Source organism: Spermophilus citellus, assembly GCF_964194105.1.
Source record: "Spermophilus citellus genome assembly, chromosome: 11".
NCBI classification, from domain to species: Eukaryota; Metazoa; Chordata; class Mammalia; order Rodentia; family Sciuridae; genus Spermophilus; species Spermophilus citellus.
Genome location: NC_138192.1, coordinates 128,000,233 through 128,028,137, shown reverse-complemented (window position 1 = coordinate 128,028,137; position 27,905 = coordinate 128,000,233). Strand labels below are relative to the sequence as shown.

Sequence of the window (27,905 nt, the reverse complement as noted above, 5' to 3'; positions counted from 1 at the left end):
TGTCAGACATATAGACAAGGAGTATATCAAAATTTACTGTCATGGTTGGCCAGGCACAGAGGTACACATCTGTAATCCCAGCAGCTTGGGAGGCTGAGGCAGGAGGATTGAGAGTTCAAAGACAGCCTCAGCAATGGCGAGGTGCTAAGCAACTGATTGAGACCCTATGTCTAAATAAAATACAAGATAGAGCTGGGATGTGGCTGAGTGGTTGAGTGCCCCTGAGTTCAATCCCTGGCACTCCCTCCCCTCAAAAAAATTATTGTCATGATTAAAAGGTTAGACTCTGGAGGCAGGTACAAATAGCAATGGTAATTAAATTAGTAATGATGACAAAGTCATGTAACATAGATGAAGTTCCAGGCACGATTGTGAAAGCTTTCATTGGTACAACTTGTTTAGATACATCAACCCCGTAAGGTATATACTACTAAGTGATAAAAGGAGGAGGTTCCTTGTCCAAGATTGCAGAGGCAGGATTTGAACCCAGGCAGCAGAGCACCAATATTCTTGCTCTGACCCTATTTTATAGCAGAGTTCAATCCCAATTCTTAGTTGGGTGAAGCTACACACAAAAAATCAAACTCTTTAAACCAACTCTTTCTCCTCTGAGAAAGAGGGTGATAAAACATCATTTTAAAGTATTTGAGAAGATAAATAAAATATTACCTGTATCAATATATGCCATATTGTAACTGATCAGAAAAAATAAAGTCATTATAATTACTATCTTAAATGTATATTATTTTGAATAATTGGATGATATATTATTAAGAGCATTTTGGATTACAGGAAGGTCAAGAGTTGTTAAAGTACCAAATGGTTTTTCGAAGAGACCCACCTGGTGTCTGAGCCCCAGGGATGGTGAGCAAAGGTGTTCTATGAGAGGCACCCTGGTGTTATGGTCTCATGTGTTGGACCCAAGAGCGATGACATTTTCCCCACAGAAAAAGCAGGCTCATTGCACCCCTCCAGCCGCACAACACGGGCCCCCACTGGACATGCGATCAAAGGCACCAGACAGATTTAAGCAAGGCAGGAAACTGAAGCCAGGGGCTCGGGACAAGTGCCCAGACCCAGAGCTGGTACCAGGACTGGCAGCAAGTGCATGCAAGGGGTAGGGAAGAAGAATCCCTCCTAGGCAACCCCGAGGGCCTTTAATTAAAGATCTCTGTTATTTAATTTCCAAACTTGGAGAAGCTACAGATGCAAAGATTGAAAGTTCTGGGCAATCAGTCACACAAGGAAGCAGCCTCACAGAACATTCCAGATGGAGTAAGACAGCAAAGGGTCCCACAAGAGGCAACAGCAACAGACCATTGTAAGACGAAGGATCTAAGTACTGTGGCCAGGTCAGTCTTCGCAGAAAAGAGTTCTCTCCTGTTCCTAGGGGAAGAAATTAGAAGTTGATCTCAGAAACTGAAGGATGGGTTTTGCCCTTTTTGTCTTTACAATGCAGATGGTAGAGACACCTCAGAGTGTGAATCCACACTCATCTGGAGCTGACTTCAGTCTCGAGAGTGGGGTCTGGGTCAGCTGCAGCCCTGTCTGAGGGTCTCACTGGGCCCCCTCACTAGGGTCCTCTGTGAGGCACTCTGGCACCTGGCGATGGCCTGCTTTGTCCCCCGCTGGCCTGCCCCTTGGCCCTACCTGAGTTCCTAGAAGGCCTGGCCGCCTGGTTCCCGCCCTCCCACACCACAGCCTCCTGGCACAGCCTGTGGCTCCTCCTTGGAGGCCTCCAGTGAGGATCAGCGACTGGTCTGCCTCACTCCCTCCCTCTCCTGGCATCCTCTGTTTCCTTTATCTTTCCGTCTGCACCTCTTCCCGTACTTTGGTTTCATGTTCTGCCTTTTTCATTAGACAACCCGGGCAGCAGCATGGGGCTAAGAATCCTTTTCCCTTGCTCCTTTGACCCCAGGCAAACTCCATATGTGGTTTCTAGGTTTCAATTTCCTCCTCTATAACAAGGGCTTATAAGTGATAACCATCTCTAATTACAACAGGACCTTAGAGGCTGCTTTTGCTAAAAGCACTGACTCTTCTCTTGGACTTGCAGATGCCCAACAGGTAACTAAAAGCAGGATGAAAATTTTGTCTCTCTCTCCTCCTGCTCAACTCTGCATACAAGCATGACAATCATTTCAGGAGTGTTCAACTAAAACTGGTATTTCTCTTTGCGGCTGAAGGCACCAAGGTAAGACTAATTCAGGTATTTTTAAAATTTGAAAGGACATTATAATTAACAGATTGGCAACTGCCGGCTTTTACAACATTCTCTTCTCTACTGCCAGAGCCATGCCTAGAACTTTCCAGTCATTGCCCTAAACCTCCCAGAAATAGCAAGTCTTGTAGGCACAAGGAGGCTGCCCCCTGCCCTGGACTAGAATGGCGGCTGCTCTCTAAGCAGCAGCAATCATCTTTGGATGGGAACTGAATTGTCCCCCTGAGAAGGATGACTTCCTCAGAGAGCCACAGAACCAGTCCTGATATGACGACCCACCAGGCCATGACCAGGATCGGCGGCCTTACCAGCTCTGTACGCTCTCCAGCAGTGCAAACCCCTAAACCCCACTATGACACCTCGACTTTCTTACCAGCCCCTGGGAGTCAGATCTTACCTCACTAGACCTTCCCTGCTCTGCCCAGCATGGCCACACTGATTACGGCTCTTTTCCTGTCCTCACCACACTCCTCTCTCTGACCAACATCTTGGGTTGGGTGACTGAACCTAGTCCTTTGGGGTCCTCAGAGCCAGGGCCTTTGCCCTAATTCTAATAACACAATGACAGCCTGGGCACTAAATCATCACAGCAGAGGGTGGACATTCGAGGTGAGCTGCTAAGGACACAGAGCTTTTTATTTTTTTATCATTGCCCTTTGCCCCATTCTTCCTCTAATGCCCCTCCTCCTTCCTGCCTTCTCAAGGCTCCATAAGCTCTTTCACATCTTGGCCCCTTCCTCTCTGTGTCTATGTCTGTCTTCCTCCCGGGTGAGTCCTGCTCTTGGACAGCAGTCACTGTATTGAAACCAGCCCGGGCTTCTGCTGTCGTGAAGTGTGACACTGAGATAGAATGAGAAATAGATATTTTGATCTTCCTCCTGGCCACAGCGCCCGGAACTCCTTGTAATGTCCTAAGTGATAAAGGTGGAAAGAGCATTTTTGTACTCACAACCAGTCCCTTTCGTTAACACCTGAGTTTATGCTAATGAGGTGAGTTTTGGAAAGTTCCTAAGGATGGAAGGAACTGAGAGTGGTTAGAAGGTTGAAGGCTCTGACCTCCAGGGAGGGGAGAGGGGATAGAAGTTGACTTCTATCAGTGGTCAATGATTTCATCCATTGTGCCTGTCAGTACAGTGGGTTTTCTAGAAAGAAAAAAGAAGATCCCTAATGACAGGGTTCAGAGAACTTGTGGATTGGCAAACACAGCAGTGCTGGGAGAGTGCGGTGCCAAGGCTGGGCATGTGAGCTCTCTGCCCCTCTCCATTACTTTGCTCTGTACATCTCTTCCATTTGACTGAGTTGTACCCTTTAAACAAATGGGTGAACATCAGTAAAAACTTCCCTGAGTTCTGTGATCCATACTAACAAACCATCCAATCCAAGGAGGGGTTGTGACACCTCCAATTTACAGTCAGTTGGTCAGAAACAGAGGTCACACCCTGGAACTTGCAACTGACAAGTGGGATGGTCTTATGGAGCATGGTCCTCCACCTGTGGGTTGTGCGAACTATAGGACACCCCATGGGTGTCTGCAGAGAACTCGAGTTCGGTTGGTGTAAGGAGAACTTCCACCCCTCAGGTGTCGAGTGCTGTGGAAGGCACAGGTAGAACCATTGTTTTTCTTTTGCTAAGGGTCCTTCTCCTTCATGTTGGCCATGGGTCATTTTTCTTAGCCCTTCACAGCTTCATACTAATCTTCTCCTGCGGGACCTTCCTAAATCACAATTACTTCCTGGTAGTCAGTCTCCTTAAATCTGTTTTCCTGGCCCACTGAGCTCTGGTTCCCTCCTCATGGGTGCTGGGCTGGCTGTCTCTGGTCATGCTATTTCCCAGCATCCCACATCCTGTTGGGGCCAGTTAGGGTTGGGATTGTAATGATCCCCCAAGGCATTATGGAAGCTAGTGGAGACTTTAAGAGGTGGGGCCTAATGGGAGGAAGACAGGCCACTTGGACAATGTTCCCCTAGTGTCTCTTTCTTTGCTTTCTGGATGCCATGAGTTGAGCACCTTTGCTCCACTTCTGCCATGATGTTCTGCCTCACTACAGGCCCACAATGATGGGGCAAGACACTGTGGACTGAAACCTCTGAAACCACGGACCACAATAAATCTTTCCTCCTTTAAGCTGATTTCTCTCACGTGTTTTGTCACAGTGACAGAAAGTCGACTAACACGAGGTCCATACAAATCACCACTCCTTGCCATCTCCATGGTCCTTCCACATTTCTTCCCTGGTTCACAGTCTCTACTGCACAATGCCCTTGTTTCCTTTTCTTTTGAGCAGATGAGAAATGTTTTATCCAGGTGTAATTACCTTGTTCAAGCCTTTCCTGCCTCTCTTCTCCATTATCTTCTTGGGGATATAGCATTCTCACCTCTGAAGAAAGGGAGGGAAAAGAAGGCAATTAGAGATCTCCAGCAGGGACCAGGTACACCATCTCGAAATTATACATTTAAGAATTTCCAGTCCCCCAGTTACTCAGAGTTCAGTGAATCCCACATGACACAGTTCACCTTCCCACCCTGGGACAAAAAAGAGGAGACTCCCACAAAGGAGTCTATGCTTCCCACACACTAGGGAGATACTCAGTGGGAGGGGATACACTGTAAGCTGAGATACTCCTCTAAAAAATATTCAGAGGATAGCAAGGCAAATTTCAAAATAAATAATAGAAGTGAAATGTCTTTTCTGAACTGTTTGAACTGTAGGAATCAACTGTTCAGAGTCTGGGACCTTGGAGAGCTCAGTGTATGAAAGGGGAAGTCCCAATGGCTTTAAAGATAGGGCCAGAAACAAGGGGGGCTTGGGCTGAAGAGGGTCAGGCAGGATGAATAGTTTCCAAAGGAGTTGGGACATCAGGGCCCATCAGGAGGTGGCAGCATGTCCCCTGAGGAGAGGTGAGCTGGTTGTGCTGTGGGTGGGGGCGGTGCTGCCACCCTGGCCATGAACTTTAGGCTTGCATCACCAAGCACTGGGAGTACTGGAAACAAACACAGGAGATGTGGGTGCTAAGGCCAGAGAGGGGGTGTCTGCAATCCAGAAAGAGGTCGAAGCCCCTGGGAAGTGGCCCCTCTTGTAGCTCCAGCCTGCGGGGCGTCCCATTATAAATAGAATAGTGACTTGCCATTGGTGCCCGGGTGTTCAATCTCCTTTGTGACCTGCTAGAGAAATTATTCTGTTCTTTATTATATAAGGTAACTACTGACACACCTCAACTAGCCATAGGTCCCTGCTTTTACATATTCACCCTGGTTTATAAACCTGTCATATCTCTTATAGCCTAGGAAATAAACTTCAACTTCTTGGCATTCAATGCCAGAACCTTCGAGGTCTCCCTTGGATTTATCTCACTAGAGTTGGTTCCTACATTGCTGCTCACTCTCAAATTCAGCCGAATCCAATTTGCCAGTTTCACAGACATACTTTTGCACACCTATTCCCTCTCCTCTTCAGGGGATGTGTCTGTTTTACTTGTGATGTCTCTATCTTATATTTTGAGAACTTGGTTGAGACCAAACTGTTGGAATAAAAAAATCGTCTATGCAAGTACAAAACCAAACAAACAAACAAAAATTGGGGGCATCCTTTTTATTGCATACCAATAAAAGTATGAATCATGCCTTCTTGGAAGAAGTGAAGAATCAAATCTTTAGTTTTTCATAACACCAAAAATCCATGTTGAATATTTGATTAATATATGTTTTGCTCCTTTTGATTAGAGAGTTAACAAAACCATTTCTTATTCTTTTAGGACAGTTTGACCCAGGATTACCTTTCTAACTCATTACTCTGGAAACCTAATAAAAAGTGGCCTTTTTGCTGGGATACTAGGCAAACACTGGGCTTTAGAGTTAAAAATGACCCATGACTAGTTGCCTGAGAGGGACTACTAATTCCTGTAGAAAGCTACAACATTATGAAGGTCTTCCTCCAATGGTGATTCATTACTTGGCTTGTCCCCTGTGGGCTACCTGAAAACCAGGACTTTGGAATTCCAAGAGGTCTTGATTCCATGGACATGTGGTGCTAACTCAGGGTGGACCCTGCATCCAGAGCTAAGCAGTCGCTCAAGGTGTGTAGTAGTGAACTTGGTGGACTTCTACGTAGACCACTGAAAGGTTTTCCACTGAAGAGACAGGGTCATGCATCCCTCTTGGGACTTTGTTTCTAGTTCTATGCTTTTTAAAGTAAACCTGGCACCAATATGACTCTGGTTGCCCTGAGTCTAAAAGCCCAGCTGAACAGACATCCAGTGGTGCTTACTGAACAGCCATTCTGTCATTAGCACCTGACATGTCTGACTTATTAACTACCATATCCCATAGCACGTGACCTTTTTGCATGTGGTGGAAGCTTCAGATACGCTTGTTGAAAAAGAAAATTGACCCTGGACCTCAAAATGTGGTAATATATCTAATTACCATGTTCGAAGCTTCTACGAACACGAATTAAATCAGGGTATTCCTGCAAGTTGACCTCACTGAACAATGCTTCGCATAAATCCAGGTTGAATTTCTTCTCCAGTTCACAGAGAACATTGTACACCACTCTTTGTACAGGGACCAGGTTTCTACAAGACTCTTGAGAATCCTTTAAAAAGAAGTGAATGGAAAAATTTAAATAGAGATTTCTATGTTACAAAAGAATGCTAGAAAGTAATTTTATAGTTAATGCATTTCAATTTCTCTACATAGGTATCATCTCATGTAAAGCTTCAGAATTTTTGTACATTCGGATAGCTACTAAATGAAACAAGTAAATCCTATCTCTTAAAAAATACCCAATGGTAAGGCTGATCTCCTCATCCTTATTTACATTTAATGTAAGAAAGAGCAAAGATGAAAGTGGGTTCAGAGTTAACTGACATGTAGCCCTCTAAAGAGCCTGGCCAATGTGCTTTGGGAATAGACTTCTCAGGTGATGAGGGCTGATCTATTGGCTGGACAACCCCTGCACTTCCCCCAGTTCTGACTTGGCCTGAAGGGCTCAAGGGAATCAAGTGACCATTCCTCCTTACTATGAACTCGACCACGAGAAAGCACATTCATAGGGGAAAACAAAGAGTCAATACTCTGTATCTCCATAATGACCAAAGATTGATGCCAATTCCAAGACTCCAGAAGTACCCCCCCCTTCAAAAAAAAAAAAAAAAAAAGAAAAGAAAGCTTGTTAAAAGATGTTGCAGATATAACAACAATCATCCACTCTTAAATTCATTCTAACAACACACCAATTGCCATTGGATTTTAATGTTCTTAGAGCTAAGTATTTTTAAGTTGATATTAGTTGAAATAAAATGTTGTGCTTACTGCTATTTCAACAAATCAATTCAATAAGATCATTTGTCAATTCACTTCAATTATCTTAAATTTTTACTTTATGTTATATTGTATGAATTATACTGCATGAAAGGTAAGCATAACTTAATTTGGGGCTTGTTTACCAGGTTGTGACATAATAAACTTCACTTACTTCAAACATTTTATTGGTAATGAGTTCACGGTCACGGAGGCCCTCGAGGAAAGGAAACGTCTTTTTTATGGCATTTGAAATCTCCACTTTGTGTCTTTTGAAGTGATGGAATATAACCTCATAGATGGTATTGTCGTCTACACTCTGCTCTTCTGTGGACATCCTAAGGGAAAAGAATACCATGGGAAATCAAGATTCTGAGATGCTTGTAGAGGATCTTACACATGAAGATTGGGCCATGAAGAACCAACATATATTAAATAGATGGTCCGGATAGAGTTATCCAGATAGATGGGATGAAACAATGGAAGAAAGCACGGAGATGATGAAAGCCTTATCTAAAAGGCTTACAAAGTCCTTCCCTGATCAAAGCCTTTGCAAAGAAAGACTATTTCTGAAATAAAAATTTAAATTCGTGCAAAATTGAGATAAAGCAGGCCATCCATAGAGAATGAAAAACAATGGAAGAAAAACAAAATCTAACCTTGAAAGTACATCTTAATTAACAACTAAAAGAGAATAAATCTCAGAAAAATAAAAACAAGATGTCCCCTCTTTGACTTATAGCTATTAAGAGATAAATATCATCCTATGCCACAAATCAATTCATAAACGTGTGACAATGACAGTAACAAAAGTGATGATAACAATATGGTAAGTTGGGAATTTCCAAGAATCTCAAAGCTATTTCCTGGGACATCAGGTTCCGCTTTGATTTACTACAAATCTGTCTATGCTATTGTCATGAACACTGACTCTTCTTAGGCAACTTGAATTTCAGAAATTATTCATTTCCTGTGAAAACAATTTGAACTCTGACTCTTTAATTCTGATTCATAGTTGATGATTTTATTGCTCTAATAATAGTGTTTTAATCAACTTCTCTGTGTTTCTAAATGTTATGAAAACCCAAAGCTTTCTTTGTCAAACCGGAAGAGACCTGTGCACACACTTCCCAGGACCTATTGTGCAGCAGGGCATGAAAACACCAACTCTCCTTATTTTAAATTCCTGTAAACAAAGTTTCAGGTTAAAGATCATAGACTGAAGAGAACTATTCATCTTCTCATTTACTAAAACTAAGATACTTAAACGATGAAGCATTAGATTCATAACACAAAGAGAATGGCAGAGGATGATGAAAAACTTCTCAAGACCAAAACTAGACAGAGGAGTGCTCATTGCTGTTGTGGTAGAAGATGCACCCAGAGCTCAAAAAGCAATCAGTGTGTCCCACGAACCCCAAAGAGACAGTGGAGATTGCGAAGGAGTCATGGGGTGACGTGCTGTTGGAGAGATCAAAACAGAAGAGTATGCCTCACTCCTCAAACTGTGAGCTGACCACAGTCAGCACCGCTTCCCAGGGACAAACGTTGCTGGAATTTCTATCACCACCTGCTAATTTTGCCCATTTGGGGTTTCCCATAAATGGAAAAGAACATTGTCTCTGCTTTAGTGTCTACTGTTGTGCTCCTCATTGTGTTGTGGTGTTTAGCAGGAGTTTGTGTCTTTTTTATTGTAGAATGATTTTCCATTGTGTGAATCGACCACAATCTGCTCATCCAACTTCCTGCTGATGGACATTTGGATCCATTCCAGTTTGAGTCTGGAATGGATAAAACTGCTGTTCTTGTAGAAGTCTGTTTATGGCAAAATGTTTTCATTACCTAGGAAAGAGACTGTGGGTGATCGCTTAGGAATATGTTTAAGCACTTTACAACTTTTCAAGCTGTTTTTCAAGGACTATTAGAAATAGACCCTCTAACGTTAGCCTTGCTCGTGTGTGTGATGTGGTATCTCATTCTAGTTCTAATTCATATTTCTTTAGTGACTAATCATGTGCAGTACATTTTCATGTGTTTTTCTGAAATTCATATATTTTCTTTTGTGAGGTGGGCCCACTTGTATTATTGGGTCATCTTTTACTTATCAATGCATAGGTATTTGCTTTTTATTTTGGATAGAAATATCTGTCTGAATTACGTATTGTGAAGATTCCCCTCATCTTTGGCTTGCTTTTCGTTTTCTTAACTATGTCATTTGATGAGAAGAAATTCCTAATTTTGAAGAAGTCCAATCTATTCATATTTTTTATGGCTAATTAGTGTTCTGTGTAAGAAATCTGCCCATTACCAGGTCATAAAAACATTCAAAAATCAATCTGTAGTTTAAGCGTGTCTATTTCTAGATTTTCTACTCTGTACCATGGGTCTATCTGTCTTTTCTTATGCCAATGCCATTTTTGGTTTGAACACTGCAGCTTAAAGAAAGTCTTGAATTCAGCTATGAAGAACTGTCTTGACTTTTCCACATCTTTGTTTTCTATGTGTTATGGTTTGGATGTGAGGTGTCCCCCAACAGCTCCTGTGTTAATGCAGGAATGTTCAGAAGTAACATGATTGGACTAATTAGTGACTGGGTGGTGGTGGTAGGCAGGTGGGGCGTGGCTGGAGGAGGTGGGTCACTGGAGGTGTGTTCTCCCCACTGCTTCCTGGTCCCATGAGCTGAGCGGCTTTGCTCTACCACCACGCGTTCACCATGCCATTCTGTTTCACTTGGAGTCAACTGACCTTGGACAAAACCTATGAAACAATGAGCCCAAAATAAATCTTTCCTCCTCTATGTTGTTCTTGTCAGGTATTTTGGTCACAGTCACCAAAAGCTGACTATCTGTAGAATCCATTTGTCAGTGTCTATAGGAAAAGCCCTTTGGATTTTTATTGGGTTTGCAGTGAGCCTATTAACATATTTGCAAGAATGACATCTTAACAATATTGAGCCTCCAACCTGTTCCATTATATGCCTCTCCACTTATTTTTCCCATCATTGTTTGGTTTCCAGCATAGCAGTCATGCACTTCTTTCATTAAATTATTTCTCGCTATTTTGTTCTTTTCAATGCTATTTTAAATGGTGTTAGTTTAAAATAATTTGTATTTTATGGAAACAGAACTGGTTAAAAATATTAGACATTTATTTATGACTTTGCTAAGTTCAGGTATTAGTTCTATTGAAGAACTTATAGATGTCCTTTGAATTTTTCAGAAAATAATAATGTCATCAGCAAATAAAAATGATTTTACTTCTTTTACAACAATTATTTCTTTTTCTTATCCTAGTGTACTATTTATGCATTTAAATATAATGTGCAAGTTATGAAAGTGAACTTTTTCTTTGTTGCTAATTTGAAGAAAAAGAATTCGTTATTGCCTCTAAATCTCTCTCTCTCTCTCCTCCCTCCCTCCCCCCCCCTCACACACACACACGCACACACACACACACACACACACACACACACACACAGAGTCATGCACCACATAGTGACATTCCATCAAAAATGAACTATACATACGACAGTGGTCCCATAATGTTGTACCACCTAGTGGACACTGAGCCCTCTTAGCCTGTGTAAGTACAGTATATTCTACAGTTTTTACACAACAAAATTGCTCAGTGATACATTTTGCAGAATGGATCCCCATTACTGAACCACACATGACCCTGTGTGTGTATACATATACACATTTATAACACTATAGTTGAAAAATGATGATGGTGAAAGGCACAAAAATCAAAAAACTTGAATCCAAATAGAAGTCACAACCAAGACAAGGAAATGTGAAATTTGTTAAAATGAAAGAGGAGCAAAGCTGCAGCATGCAACCACAAACAAAGCAAAAGGCAAGGGTGCACGTATCAGTGGCCGAGCAGAATTCAGAAAGCAGACCACTGGACCAATGTTTTATGGACATTGGAAAACAGTTCACCTCTCAATGTTTACTCTTCACACATGGAAAAAATGTACAAAATAAATAGACTCTCGGTAAATTAGTAAGAGTGATTTATTACTTAATCTTGTGATTTAATAACAGATAACCCATCATTGTTTCCAATATCCTTGAAATATACATATTTTTATACTGATCATGATCTTAGCCACAAAAGAAGTCTCAATAAGTTATAATCAATAGGAGCTACACAGATTTCTTTCTTTTTTTTTTTTTTAAGAGAGAGAGAAAGAGAGAGAGAGATAATTTTTTAATATTTATTTTTCAGTTTTTGGTGGACACAACATCTTTGTTTGTATGTGGTGCTGAGGATTGAACCCGGGCCGCACGCATGCCAGGCGAGCGCGCTACCACTTGAGCCACATCCTCAGCCCACGATTTCATATTAAATAAAATTAATTACTTGAAATTTTATAGAAGAAAACACTATGTTAGGTCAAAGATGAAATTAAACTTGCAGTTAGAACTTATTTAAAAGAAATGAGAAAAATGATGACAATGAGAACAGGTAAAGCAAAGATCCTGAAATAACTTTACAACAAACAGAAGAGAGAAGATGTATACATGTTGAGAGCCAGACAAGTCTAGATGGCACCTGGCACTTTGCCAGAAGGAGTGGTTTGAGAAGTAACGCCAGTGAGCCGTTAAGATGATAGAGATTCCTTAATGACTGACTGCTGTGTCTAGAGGATGTCAATTAAGTTAAGCTGTATGTACAGTTTTTCTTTGCATCCTAACTCCCTCAAAGAGTGTTCAATCTATATAGATTGTAAAATAGGAAAAACCAGGAACTAGAAGCTGAAATATTAACTGAATGATAATAGAATTATAACATGTAAATAATGGTTGTGTTTACGTTAATAAAGAAAACCAGATTAAAAAAAAAAAAGTTAAGCTGTGTGTAATCATTAAGATGATAAGCATTCCTTATTGGTTGACTGCTGTATCTAGTTTATGTTAATTAAGTTAAGCTGTGTATTCTGTCCCATAATAAAGCGGCTCCCACTGCTGCTGTATCAACCTTCACAAGTTCCTTGTCACTCGCCCCCGGGTTATTTCGCCCAGCCAGACTGCGGCATATATGCACATCCATAATGATTTTCAGAGGGACTCTGACAAGACTCAGGAGCTGTTTTTAGTAAAATATCTGTATGAAATGAAATCAATCCAAAACAAATTCTCCTAAATCAGCAAGTATTATAGTAGATATTAAATGAAATAATTTAAACAGAAAAAAGATGGTGCTGCTTATCATTACCACCATTATTTTAAATATATTTTAGAAGTTTTAACTAACGCATAGATATGAAAATGAAGCAATTTGCATAAGTAGTCAATTGCTGTACATACGACATTATGTGCCCTGTAATTATATTCATAGAAATCTAGTCAAAACCCATGAAACTGGAAAAAGCATTTGCCAAGGGTCATGAATAAAAAATAGATCTATAAAACTTAGAGATTTTTTTAATTTGAGACAATATAAATGGAAAAGAAGCCATTCTTCAGACACAATAGCAAATACACACATATTTATAAATATCTGAAAGATTCGAGATCTACATGAAGAACACAATAGCTTATGGAAAGAAATGAAACGAGATCAAGTAACTGGAGATACATAAAATGTTCCCAGTTAGATGTGAACGTTCTTTTTCCAGTGCTGAGAATGGAACCCATGCCTTGAACATCCTAGGCAGCACACTGAGCTGCCTCCCTAGTCGTAAATGAAATGATTTTAGAACACTTGTCCGCCTGAATGGGTGCTGTATTTGCAATCTGAAATTCAATAAAAATCGGGTAGAATAATATAACTAGTTTTATGACAGAAGAAGTATCTAAGTCAGACAAGAAAAATTTAAAAAATAGCTCGAGGAAGATTTTCCTTAATAAATTTAAATGTCTAAACCATATATTACGAGACATTGCAGTAAATATTTTCTACACCTTTGACAAAGAGTTAAGACATCTGATATATAAAGACATTAGTGTATTAATAACAAACGGCAACTCAAAAGAAATGGACCTAAACAGACAATTTAGAGAAGATAAAATTAAAACATCTAGCAAACATATAAACACTTAAAAATTAAACCATCAGTGGCAAACCCGTTAGGGTGGCAAACATGATCTCATTAGTGACCTCCTGCTGTGTGGGAAAAGATTCAGAGAGACAGATGTTCAAAGCTGGGTGAGCATGAATTACTACAGTCTTCAGAAAATGCCTGGCAATGTCCCCTAAATGTTGACGAATGCTACAGATTGATCTAGAAGTTCCATTTTTGGAACCTATTCTATAGAAATAAAAATACAACTTGCATCTTCCAGAAACAAGAGCTCCAGAGCTTTCAATAGCTCCCTTGACTCCTAGAATAAAGGCCAGACACTTACACTGTTTTCCAAAGGGCCAAAAGTGTGACCCAGCCCTTCTTTCCTCTTCTGTGTACCTCTCTCTCGCCATGTTCCCCTCTTAGTTATTTCCTGAAGACACTGGGCACACTCCAGTCCTAGAGACTTGATATTGGCTGTCTCCTCTGCCTCGCAGGTTCACTGCCCAGACATCCATGCAGCCAACTCACCCCCTCTGCCCTTTTGGGTCTGGGTTCCACTGTCACTTCAGTGAGGCTGGCTTTGGCTGACCTATCCAGAGTCACAACCTCAAATCCCCACCCTGACCTGATTCTACCCCCCAATCTCGCTCAGTGTCCTCAGAACTCCCTAACATACTAAATTAATTACTCATTTAACTTATTATTTATTATATCATTGTCTCTCTTCTTCCAAAAATATAGATGCCAACAGGCAGGAATTTTGTCTTTTTTTTTTTTTGGCTTCCTATTTGGTTTTGATATAAACAAGGTGCTCAATATTTGTTGATTAGATGCCTCATAATACACAATAATTTATTGAAACATAGTTTTAACAGCAACAACAACACTGACTCCCAAACCTGAAAACAACTTGATTGTCCATTCAACCAAATAGTTAAGAACATTCTGGTAAACACACATTGTTCAAATATTACAGTTATTTATTTGTAGTAATTTGGATGGATTGTAATAGTTTTTTTTTGTTGTTGTTGAATAAAACATAAAGTTCAGATTAACATAACATGATTTCATTTTTACATTAGTCAAACTAATATATTCTTTTATATGTGTGTAAATTTTCAGAATGAATGAATGTTACCACCCAAGGCTGTGAAAAGAGGTGTAGTAAACAGTACCGGGCTTCCATCTAGGTATCTGGCAATATTTCTTTTACTATTTTTTCTTTATAAATAAAAACAGAAATAATAGAAACATTACAGCAAAAAGAACAAGACTTTAAGTATATTTCATACTCCCACGTCTTTGACATGATATTGTTTCTTTAATACGATGATATTAATCAGCTTCCTATCACTGTGACAAAACACCTGAGGTCATCAACTTATAAAGGGGAAAGGTTTATTTTGGACATACTTTCAGCAGTGTTAGCCTATGGTCACTTGGCCCTGTTGCTTTGGAGCCCGTGGTGAGGCAGCACATCATGGCGGGGAGAAAGCAGGGAAGCAAAGCTCCTCAATTCATGACTGCCAGGAAGCAAAAATAAGAGAGAGAAAGAGACAGCACCCCCATGTCCCCTTCAATTTCACACCTAACTTCCTTCCACTAAAGCCCACCCTGAAAGGTTCGCTGTCTCCCAACAGGGCATCAGCTACCGAGCAACACAGGAGCCTTGGGGGACATTTAGGATTCAAACCAAAACAGCAATCCACTAGGAAACTTAAACATTTCAGAGTTGAGTTTTCAAATCCAAAAACAAAGGAAGGCAAGAGCATATTTTTTTTTTTTTTTAGGAATGAATTCTACAAACAAGAACTGTATGCTGAAAACTATAAAACTTTGAAAGATAAAATAAGGCTATCAATAAATGATACATTCATGTTCATGGTCTGGAAGATTCAATATTTTTAGGATGGCAATTATCCTCAAATTGACCTATAAATTCAATGTAATTCTCTTAAAGGCTTTTTGCAAGAATTGAGAGGTTGATCGTAAAGTTTATGTTGAAAGGCAAAAGAAGAGCCAAAACAATCCCGAAAAATAGCAAAGTTGGAGGACTTATACTTTTTTTTTAATACTAATTTTAAAGCTACATGAATCGAGAGTTTTAGGATTGGTGTAAAGGCAAATAAAAATCAATGGACAGAGTTGACGTTACAGCTATAAATCCTGATGTTTGTAATGAACTGATTTTCAGAAACAAATGAGGAAAAGATAGTCTTTGCAACGAATCATACTAGGATAATTGAATATCCACACCTGGAAGAGATTAATTTAGACCTTCCCCTCATACCATATACATAACTCACTTCAAAATGGATCCCAGACCTCAATGTGAGAGCAGAGTCAGCCTCACAGGGATGCGGTGTATACAGTCACCTAGGTCCTGTGTTTGGCTTCATGCTCTGCTCTGTTTTGAAATTCTTAGTAATTTGAAGACAAGGATATCCCTCTTACTTTTTCCCCCTGGGACCAAAAAATTATGTACAATGTTTCAGAATGAATGAATGCTCCATCTGGGAAACCAAAATCTTCGTGACTTTGGTTTACATATAAATTTAACTACAAATACCAAAAGCATGGTCCAAAGAAGAATAAATTGAAATTCAATGAAATTTAAATATTTTGTGCTTCGAAGGCACTAAGAAAATGAAAGACCAGGTAGAGTCAGGGAGGAAACAGTCGTCAGTTATATCTCTAATAAGCCACATACCCAGATAGGCAAAGAATTCTTTTTTTCCAGCTATGTAAGTAAATGTTTATTAGATAAAATTGTTAGCGGACGTTCTCTTTATGCAGAGCACCACCACCCTGAAGCCACAACTAAGAGTGACCAGGCCACTGATCGCCAAGGGCACCTCCAGGCCTGACCCTAACCCTACGCACTCTGCTGAAAGGCAGAGGGTGTTGAGTTGCCTGGATCTTATGTCTGGATCCCAGGGAGGGGACTACTCCACACAGTTCACAGACGTCCAGTACCACTGCTTTCAAGGACCAGCCAATTTCTGGCGTCCACAGTGGAGAGCTGTAAGGGCAACCTGAAGAGGTTCCAAAGTACACAGAGCGGCCGCTGTGGGTGGGTGGCCTTTCTGATTAAAGGCCCGCTGAGCTCCCCTGGATCAGTAACGTAGTTGGATTTGAATAACCATTAGATCCCATCTTCTTTGTTTAATAACAATTAGATTTTTAACAGGAACAGCAATGACCGAACAATCTCTACAAAGGCAAGAGTTCTTGTTTGGTCCTCCGCTGTGTCTGAAATGCTGCCGCCAAGGGCTGTGTAGGGTGAGTAGATGTCACACTGACGTGGCCGAAGCATTTAAGTCAGTCCCAAGCATTATGAAGACAACTGTTGTGGACACAGCATACCTAATACAATAATTTTTTTTTTAAGAAAACAGGCTTGAAAGACTCCTATCTGAGGGTGCTCAGGAGGTGGTGCACGTAGGCTTTCTACCATCCCATGCTACCTCCTTTGTGACCCTCGACCTGCTGACCGCAGTGCAGCGTTTCAAAGGTCAGGAAAAGACTGTTTAAAAATTAACGTGTAGAGCCCATAGACTGAGGAGTCTCTTTTCTGAACAGCGGGTGTTAGTCGCAGCCTCCACAGGATCAGGAACACGAGTCCTCCTCTCAGAGTCCTTCTGTCGTTTCTGAGTAACTGGAATTTACTACTGACCACCTCACTCTCCTGGTTACATGCCACATGATGTGACTGAATTAAACCCAGACCAACCCTTACAACACTGAAGACAGGCCTGTGTTCTCGGTGAACACGCGAGCTTTAAGTGCAAACACTTCTACACCGGCCCCTATGAAGCCATTAGGCGTTTGAAAAAAGTTTAAAGGTGAAACTCTGCAGTTAGTCTTGAGAACTTGGCTATGAAGGAGCTCACTACTCACTCAGTATTATTCCAAATGAGTTAAAAGAATTTGTAAAAAGAAAGGAAGGTCCCCTAGAGACTTGAGATTCTGCAGTAGCCTAATCATCTTCTTTGTTCAAGAAGACTGTGGTCATGGTCAGAATTCACTCCAGAATCCAGTGGTCCTGAGGTGTCAGCTAACCCATCAGGGCAAGAGGTACACAGAGAGGTCAGGAGACCACTCAGGAAGCCCACAGTGGGCAGAGGGCAGAACACACTGAGAACCCAGCCTCAGAGCAAAGCCTGGCCAAGGAAGGGGGCGTGACCCTTGTCCTCGGAAAGACCCACAGAGCACTCCTAGGCACATACCCACCCTGCTGAGTTGTTTATCTACAAATAACAAGAGAGATCTGCGGAGCCAGGTGGCCCTGACTCAGTCAGGCTAGGTGGGGACCCATAGCAAACCCCTAGCAACCACCAATCAGCATGAGACAGGGAAATACCTGGGATGTCAGATGACCCTCCTGGTAGTTTATGGTGGTTGATAACACTTTGGGAAACCACATCGTTCAGCAGTACTCCCCTTGTGGCTTAAACCAATCACAAACAAATCCCCCTCTTGTACTAACCAATTACCCCTACCCAACTTGTTCCCGTCAGTGACTATGCTAATCATGTTTTAGAGTTGTTTTATGATTTTCCCGAAGTGTGTGATGATTTGCTAAGAGATGCTATGATGTATGTGAAGTCCCTGCCTTCCCCAAAAGTGTATAAAACTGCTGCAAACCCTGGGCTCGGGGCCTCTCAGTGTCACCAGTTGCTGTGTGTGCGCGGAGGACTGAGCTAGCTCGCAATAAACGTCTCTTTGCTCCTTACATCAATCTTGGTCTCTGGTGGTCTTTTGGGGGTCCTGAATTTGATCATAACAACGGCATCTAGCCTCCGCCCAGGGAGACAAGCCTGGGTGCCCCTATGCAAAGAATTCTTACAACTAATAAGAAGAGAGACAATGGGATCTAAAAATGGTAAATGATTTGAATAGATATTCTTTCAAAAATATAAATGGAAAGCAATACAATTGTGAAAAGATGTTCAACATCATTATTCATCAAGGAAAAAACAAAACTATAATAAGACATCAATACACATGGCAGAATGGCTACACTCAAAGACATAAAATTACAAGTGTTGGCAAGGTTGTAGTGTTTCCATAGTGCTGGTGGGAGTGTAAGATGGTCCTTTGGAAATGTTGTGTTAGTTGCAGCCTCTACAGGATCTAATTTTTTAAATGTTAGGTAATTTTTAAAATGTTAGACACAATGTTATTGAATGATTTGACAATTCCACTCCTATGCATCCTCTTAGAAATGAAAACATATTTCCGTACAAAGACTTGCATACAAATATTCATGGGAGCCTTATCAATAGCCAAAAAAGTGAGAGCAACCCAAATATCCATTGATTGGTAAATGGATAAATAAAATTGGTAGAGCCATAAAATAAAATACTATTCAGCAATAAAAAGCAACCAAAACAACTGTATCCTGTAACAAAGATGAACCTCAAAAGTGTTATGATTATTGGGAGGCTAAAGCAAGAGGATCGCGGAGTTCAAAATCAGCCTTAGCAAGGCCTAAGCAGCTCAGTGAGACCCTGTCTCTAAATAAAATACAAAAAGGGCTGGGGATGTGGCTCAGTGCTTGAGTGCCCCTGAGCTCAATTCCTGGTACCTCCCCATGCCCCACAAAAAGAAAGAAAAAGCCAGATACAGAAAACTACACCATGTCTGATTTGAATGTCCAAGAAAAGAAAACCTATAGAGATAGAAATAATATTCCTGGTTGCCTAGGGTCAGGGGAGAGGAATAAGAATTTACTGCAAATAACCATGAGGAATTTGGGGGGTGGGTGGTATGAGAATGTTCTAAGCTAGTGACAGTTGCATAAATCTGCACATTTACAAAACAAATAAACAAACAACAAAAAACCTCACTGAATTGTACACTTAAAACAGGTGAATTCTACAGCAAGTAAGCCAAACCTCCAGGAGAGCTATTAAAAAATAAAAGTGGGTGCCCCAATAGTTGAGCAGACTCAGTTGAAGAGTAAGTCAATGAGCCACATTTTCTTTCTGGAATGCAGGGGAAAGTATAGAAAATGTGAAAGACAAAGATACACTGTGTAAGATGCTTCAGCATTCCACAGACGGGAATTTTAGGAGAGAATAGAAAGTACAAAAATAAGGAAATCAAATAAAACAAAGAAAAAAATTCCCCAGAATGAAAAGACCCAAGACCAGCGGAGGGCCCGGCATCAGCAAGATGGCAGAAGAGGAAGTCTCTGGCTTTAGTTACCCTCACAGGAAGATCAACTAGCAGCTATCCACAGGAAAGACCTGGGGTGTGGGCTGAACCAACCCCCTTTGACTACAGGAAAAAGAAGAAAAGTCACACTAGATGGTTAGGAGGAGCAGTTTCGTGTTGACTCCGGTGCTTCCTCCCCAGGCTGCCTTCCTTCCTTCCAACAGGGGACTCGCGGGCTAAGGTTTCTTCAGTGGGTAAAAACAGAGCCTGAGGAGGACATCTAGCTCCCCCAGAATGCTGAGGTGCTTTCAGAGAGGTCATTCCTGTCTTGCCCAGTGGGGAGTTCAGGAGGAATCAACAGGCTAGACCACTGGGGTCATTCAGAAACAGAGGGTGCAGGCATCCCATTTTGGTGACAGCACCAGGTTCCTGCCATCAGAGGCACTCTATCAGAAAGCCTTTCAGTAGCTCTGCCCACCTGTAGAGCCACACTTGTGACTGTCTGTCCAGGGAGCACGCTCAGCAGTTCTGCCCAGATTAGGTTCCTAGCCAGCAGTCTAGCCCGGCCGGAGCAGGCAGCCAGGCTTGGGACCCGCCTAATTTAAGAAGATAGCCTCTGGGTCCACCCAACTAAGCAGACCAATAACAGCCCCATCCAGCCTCAGAGCACAGCCCCTGGCATCACCTGGGCCAGGAGCCAAGCTGGCAACCTGCCAACATATGAAGTAAACCAGAGAGCCCCAACACTGACCCTGCACTTTGCCATAACCCAGCCCACAGCCTTTCCTGGGCAGGGAGCCAAGCTGGCAACCTGCCTGCATATGAAGTAGACCAGAGAAGCCAATCAGTGACCATGCCCAGCCTCAGAACCCAGCCTCTGCCCCTGCCTGGACAAGTAAACAAACCAATGACTGTGCCCAACAGCAGAGCACAGCCTCTCGTTCCCAAAACCAAAGAGCACAGACTGTGAACTCGTCCATCCTCAGAGGCCAGCCTGTGAACTGCACAGCAAGAAACCAACCCAGCAACTCCTTCCCATGTGGGGTGCAGCATGGGCCCCTACCCGAGCCAAGCCTGCATCCCTGTCTGGACGCTGAGCACAGCCTGCAGTCATACTCTGGCAGGGAGCTCAGCCCATGATCCTGCCCCATTTAGAAGCATAACCTATAGCCCCACTCAATGACGTAGCCCAGCCAGTGACCACACACAAATATTGGGCAGAGCTTTCAGCACTGTCTGACCAGGAAGCCTGGAGAGTGACACCATCTGACTAAGGAGCCCATGTAGCAAGCACAAGTTGTGGGTTACAGTGTGTGGTGCTCCCCAGACAGGGCTGAGAGTAACCCCAACTGATCTCGGAGCACGGCCAGCTGCCCCAGTGCAAAGGGGAACCCAGCCAAGGACTCCACCCGAGTGTGAAGCTCTGACTGCAAACACACCTGATTACAGGGCCCAGCCCTGGCCCTTCCCCACACCAAAGCAAAAGCAAACCTACAAAGACCGGAAGAGGTGACTGCTGCCTTAAATGTTCAGGCATTTATGCAAGGGTCTAAGGACATAAGGATCATGAATAATGAGAAAAAAGGACAGCACCTCCAGGAATGAACTGACTCACAAAGAATTCAGAATAATCTTCAGCGACCTGAAAGAAGACACAGAAGGAAAACAATACATGAACAAAATGAGAACTTTAACAAAGAAACAGAAGTCATTTTTTAAAATCCTAGAGCTAAGAATACAGTGACTGAAAAAGAAAATGTCTCAAGAGCTTCAACAGCAGACTCAATTGAACAAAGGGAATTATCTGAACTTGAAGACGGGTCACTTGAAATTGTCCAGTCACAGGAGGATAAAGAAAAAAATAATAAAAAAATAATTTCTCATAAATCCTATTGGACTTATGAAACACCATCAGGTAAAACAATATACACATTATGGGAAGTCCAGAAGGAGAAGAGAGAAAGAGAGAGGGGGAGAGAGAGAAGGGGAGGGAGGGAGGGAGGGAGAGACAGAGAGAGACATCAATCTCTTTAAAAAAATAATCATCTCATAATGTATACAAATATCATAGCATCACGAGGTACTCCATAAATATATAATTATTTGTCAACTTAAAACAAATAGTAAATAATGGCTTGAAATTTCCTAAATTTGGGGAAAGAAATGGACATCCAAACTCAAGAGGTCCAAAGGTCTCAAAATAGGTAGAACCCAAAATGTCTACACAAAGAACACTAAAATGGAACTGTCAAAATCTGTAGACTTGGGAAAGCAGCAAGGCCAAAGGAACCAAAAGGACAACCAAAACTTTAGGGGGCTGGGGGAGGATGGGGTCTCAATATGTTGCTGGTCTCAAACTCGCAGGCTCCAGTGTGGATCCTCCCATCTCAGACTCCCAAGGGGCTAGCTGAGGATGCGCCACCCCACCTGGCACAAAATACCTTGAGACAAGCAAAAATGGAAACAGAACAACCTGAAGCTTATGGGATACAGCAACAGTAATCCTGAGAGAACATTAGCAGTTATAAAAATTTTCAGTAAGACCAAAAAAAAATCTCAAATGAGCCATCTAACTTTATATCTCAAGGAAGTAAAACAAAGTTCAAAGCAACCAGACGGAAGGGAAAAAATGGAGAATAGACCAGAGATCATTTAAAAACAAACCAACAAGAGTTAGTTCTTTGAGAAGGTAAACACAATTGACATTTAACTGAAGTAACAAAAAAGTGAAAGAATTCAAATAATATATGTATAAATAATAGAAGAAACAGTTCAACTGGTACCACAAATATGCAAAGGATCGTGAGACTATCAGGGTTGGGGATGTAGTTCAGTGGAAGAATGCTTGCCTAGCATTTGTTATGCCCTGAGTTTGATCTCTAGCACCACAAAAAAAAAAAAAAAAAAAAAAAAAAAAAGAAATACAGCCTATAGTACCTCAAGAACAAAAGAAAATCTGAGTGGACGAATAACAGGTAAGGACATTGAATCTGTAACTAAAACTCTCCTATCAAAACAAAACAAAAAAACCAGAACGATGATAACAACACCAGCACCCCAGGTCCAGATAGCTCTACTGGAGATTTCTACCAAACTTTTAACATAATACCAATTCTTCTCAAATGCTGAAAAAAAAAATAATCAAACTGGGGGACAACACTTCCTAAAAAGATTAGCATTGCTCTAATACCAAACCCAGATAAATACCTCAAGAAAAGAAAACTTCAGGCTAATTCCCTGATGAAAACACTAGCACCAAATTAAAAAGCACACTGAAAGGACCGATCACCATCAAGTGGCATCTATTCCAGGAATGCAAGAAATGCAAGGATGGTTCAATATATGCAAATCAATAGATGTGATACCTCACATTACTGGAACGCAGGACAAAGCTCACACCATTATCTCACCAGTTGCAGAAAAAACATTTGATGAAATTCAACAGCCTTTCATGGTAAAAATTCTCAAACATTGGGTATAGTACGAATACATCTCAATATAATAAAGATCATATAGGTCAAGTGCACAGCTAGCATCCTCAAGAACAAAAAGCTGAAAACTTTTCCTCAAAGGTAATGAACAAGAAAAGGTGTTCACTCTCACTTACCTCCTCAAAACAGTACTGGAAGTCCTAGCCATAGGAATCAGGCTAGAGAAAGAAAGGAAAGCATGCAAATCAGAAAGGAAGAAGTTAAACTCTCTATTTGTAGATTATGTGACAATATATATATATAGAAAATCCTGGTGACTCCAGAAAAAAACAGTTAGAACTAATAAACAAATTCATAAACTTACAGGATACAAAATCAATATATGAAAATCATACAGTAGCAATGAACTATCTGGAAAGGAAATTAAGAAAGCAATCTCTTTTACAATAGCAAAAAAAATTAAAAATAAAACTCTTAAAAATAAATTAAACCAAAAAATGAAAGATTTGCACTGAAGTCTATGATTGATAAAAGAAGCTGAAAAAGACAGAAATAAATAAATAAATAATGCTGTGTTCATGGTTGGAAGAATAAATATTGCTAACATGTCCATACTACCCGAAGTGATCTACAGATTCAAAGCAATCCCAATAAAAATTCCAATGGCATTTTGTAGAAATAGAAAAACAATTCCAAGATTTGTAATGGAAACACAGAAGAGAGCAAAAAACAAAGTAATCTTGAGAAAGAGCAAAGCTGGAGACACCACATCCCCTGATCTCAGACTATATCACAAAGCTATGGTGATCAAAAGCATGTTTCTGGCATAAAACCAGGGACATAGACCAGAGGAACACAGCCGAGAGCCTAGAGATAGTGGCACTAGAGATAGTGCCAGAAATGTGCAGTCAGATAATACTTGACAACATTGCCTCAAACACACTTCGGGGAAAGATAATCTGTTCCACAAATGGTGCTGATAAAACCGGATATCCACAGGGGGGAAAAAGAGAGAAAGAAACTGAACTTTTATCTTCTACCACTCACAAAAATTAACTCAAAATGGATTAAAATCATGAACGTAAGACCTGAAGGCACAAGAATCCTACAAGAAAATATAGAAAAGCAGCTCCTTGGCATGAGTCTTAGCAATGAGATTTTTGTGTAAGACGCCAAAAGCATAAGCAACAAAAGAAAAAAAAAGAAAAATTACACCAAACTGGAATCTTCCATACAGCAAAGGAAACAAGATGAAAAAGCCACCTACAGACAGGGAGAAAGTATTGCAAACCCTGTGTCTGGTAAAGGGTGAATATTGAAAGTATAGAAGGACCTCATACAATAGAACAATAGAACAAATGATCACATTTGAAAGTTTGCAAAGAACCTGAAGAGGCATTTTCCCAAGAAGACATACAAATGGCCAACAGCTTGACATCAGTAAACAGGGACTCAAACCACAGTGTGGTGCCGCCTCACACCTGTTACGACCGACCCGCTAGTGGCTAGTGTCAAAAAGACAAGAGATAAGAAGTGTTTGAAGTGATTTGAAGAAGGGGGAGCCCTTGTTCACTGTTGGTGGGAATGTAAATTCATGTAGCCATCATGGAAAGCATGAATGGAGTTTCCCATAAAAATTAAAAATAAAACTACCATATGACCCAGCAACCAACCCATCCATATTTGGATATATATGCAAAAGAAGTCAAATCTGCATGTTAAAGGGATTCCTGGACGCCCATGTTCACTGCAGCATGACTCACAACAGTGACAACATAGGAAGGAAACACCTTAAGTGTCCATTGACAAATGGATTTTTAAAATTATATATATATATATATATGAAAAAAATGTAGATCAAAGGAAATGCAACCAATCCAAAGGCAGGTAAGAATTAGTGTGAGAGAGGAACAGAAATTCATGTATAAACCAAATGAAAGATAAGAGCAAGAATAAATACAGAGACTACAGTGATCAAAATAATTGTTAGTGGAATAACTTGGTTTGTACAATGTAGAGCTATCTCAGGTGGCTAGGATACACAATTCAGCTATATTCTATTTATAATAGACACCCCCCCAAAAAAACCAACTCAAGATTAAAAATGAAGAAATTAAAAAAGATATACCAGGCAAATGCAAAGTGAGGGAGGGTTCTGCGCCAAAACTAACACCACAAACACAAAGCATTTAGGTTGAAAGAATTACAGACACCACAGAAGCTAACTTTGAGTAGAAGTTTCCCACAAAAATTAAAAATAAAATTCTTCCAGATAAAGGAGCAGAAATCATGATCTGTAAGAAACTGCTTAAGAATATTGAGAGGAAATTCTAACAGTGGTGCAGGAAAAGTTAAAAACTCACAATTGTAGTATAAAAGGTTAACATAGAGTTGTTAGAAATTGGGCCAACCTAGTGAGCTAAAATCAAATCAAATGAAAGATTTGAAAATAATCATGAGCATTCTGGATTAAATAGATGGGTACGACAGAGCTCACAATTTGTTGCAGCACATTTAAAAATATCTGACATCTTTCAGTTGCAAGGGCAAAAGGGGCTTCCCCGACTTCCTCCACAAGTTCAATAATTAGGCCTTTTGAGTTAACAGACAATAGACAGATTAACAGGATTTAACAACAACAGATTTATTACATATTTAACACAGAGCCACACGCATTCGGAATGAGACTCAGAGAAAGTCAAGAAGGTTGAACCTTACAAAGAGCTGCACAGGAGGACAGGCGCTCAGGCCTCTGGGAGAGGGGAACAATCTATGGAGAGTTGAGGGAAGGATCCTGTTATACAAATAAATTCTCCCAGGCAACAGCCACCTGTGCTCATCTCTGCTGGGCCAGGCGTCAGACCCCCAATCTCTCCTTCCTGGGAAAAGATCTTTCTGGGCAGAAAGGGGGACATCAGATGGAGAAGCCTAGAACTGCATCTGCTGTTTATTGGTGCAGATGGGGGTCAGTTCCATTATATAAAAGAACAAAGTTTTGGAGGAGTACCTGTGTCTGCAGTTTCTCTGAATAACCAACTTGAAATATGACAAATAAGTACATTTCAGGGTGTCATACCATGGGGTTCCACAGAGTGCTCACTCTGCTTTACCCCACTCTTCTCAGTGCTTGATATATGGTTTAACTCATTTTTCCCCCATACTCCCTTTATGAAATGGGTACCACTCTTTGTATTGTTGGGAATTGACCCCAGGGCCTTGCACATGCTCACCGTGTGCTCTACCACTGTCACCCCCAGTTTACAGGTATGACCCAAGCTGGCCCAGCTCCACATCTGGGAGGTGGCAGAGCTAGAACTCAGATGTCCTACTTGGCCTCTCTACCACCTCCTCCCTGTCTCCTATCTGGCATTATTTGCCATGCTGTTAATCATTACACTATTTACCTTTCAAACACGGAGAAGCCTCAACAATGACCATCCATCAGGCCACAAAAGAAATAGGAATAGACCTTCAAACCCAGAAATCCTAAGGAACACATTTTCTAACCACAGTGTGATAAATAATGAAAAGTCAAAAGGAGATCTCGAAGAGGCATTAAAGTTTCCTTCCAAACATTTCTTAGGCTAAAGAGCAAATCAAATAAGAAATAACAACTGGTCAAGAAATTAACGCCAATGAAGACAGTGCATATAAATCAGACATTTCCAAAGTGACACAGAGATGAACACTCATAGCCTAAAATGTGTGCTTTAGAAAACAAGGAACATTTACAAGAAAATTAAGTTTTCAACGAAGTCATTATTAGGAAATAAAAACGAGGTAATCTTCCAACAAGTCTGAAGTAAAGAATTAGGAAAGAAAATAAGAAGAGAAATATAATAATGAAAAGCATAATTTAATTAAATCTCAAACAAAGAGTAGTAAATCTATAAAAACAAAATGTGGTTCATTGAAAAGACCCACCAAATGGCAAGTCTGGTCAAGAGAACAAAAGAAAAGATAAACCGTGGTAAGAATAAGGAAGAGGATTTTTCTCCAGAGAAGGGCAAGATCAAAACATTTTGAAAGAAATTCTTTACAGGGCTGGGGCTGTAGCTCAGTGGCAGAGCGCTGACCTAGCATGCATGAGGCACCGAGTTTGATCCTCAGCACCACATAAAAATAAACAAAATAAAGACATTCTGTCCATTTACAACTACCAAAAATTTTTTTTAAAAGGAATTATTTTACAACTTCCTACCAAGAAGTATGACAATCTAGGAAAAATGTCACCTTTGAGGAAAATGAAAACAGATCTGTCTAAGAATCAACCCTGGAAGTAAATATAATTTAAAACAATAGAGGAAATGCATAAAATACTTCCAAACCTGTCTGATCCTGACCTCTCCTCACACCACACAGTTTCCCACAATTTTAGGGACAATTGCCAGCACCCCAGCATGTCTGAATTGAATAAATCATTCTAAACCTTTTAAAATTTTTTTCAGATGGCCCCAAATCATTTCATGAGGCAACTTTAGTTCTGCTATCAAAACCAGACAAATAAAAAATAAGAAGCAAAATTTTTAAGCCCAAGCTACTAATAAATACATCTGGTTAAATCCCACAACAAAGTAACGATAAATCCAATTCAGGAATGGGTAAAAAAATGTAGTGTGATGTGACCAAGTATATATTAGCTCAGGAATTATGAGACAGGTCACATTTGAAATCCTGTCTATGCTTTCGGATAAGACTGGCAGATTAAACACAACTATATTTACTAGATACAACCTAGAAACTCAGAGAGATCCTTAACTTAGAGAGATCCTGTCTCAAA

General features: G+C 40.8%; 1 protein-coding gene across 1 annotated transcript in view; it reads right to left on the bottom strand.

Moving 5' to 3' along the window:
• LOC308630942 (nuclear autoantigen Sp-100-like) overlaps positions 1 to 27,905 on the bottom strand; it is a gene marked incomplete at its 3' end in the record, with an annotated part of 44,671 nt that overhangs the window by 1,791 nt on the left and 14,975 nt on the right. Inside the window, exons 2-6 of the mRNA XM_081261751.1 lie at positions 23,302 to 23,343; positions 7,695 to 7,857; positions 6,644 to 6,812; positions 4,536 to 4,598; positions 1,318 to 1,386 (exon numbers count right to left, since the gene is read on the bottom strand). Coding sequence (XP_081117877.1) covers positions 1,318 to 1,386; positions 4,536 to 4,598; positions 6,644 to 6,812; positions 7,695 to 7,857; positions 23,302 to 23,343 — 506 coding nt within the window. The remainder of the gene's footprint in view (positions 1 to 1,317; positions 1,387 to 4,535; positions 4,599 to 6,643; positions 6,813 to 7,694; positions 7,858 to 23,301; positions 23,344 to 27,905) is intronic.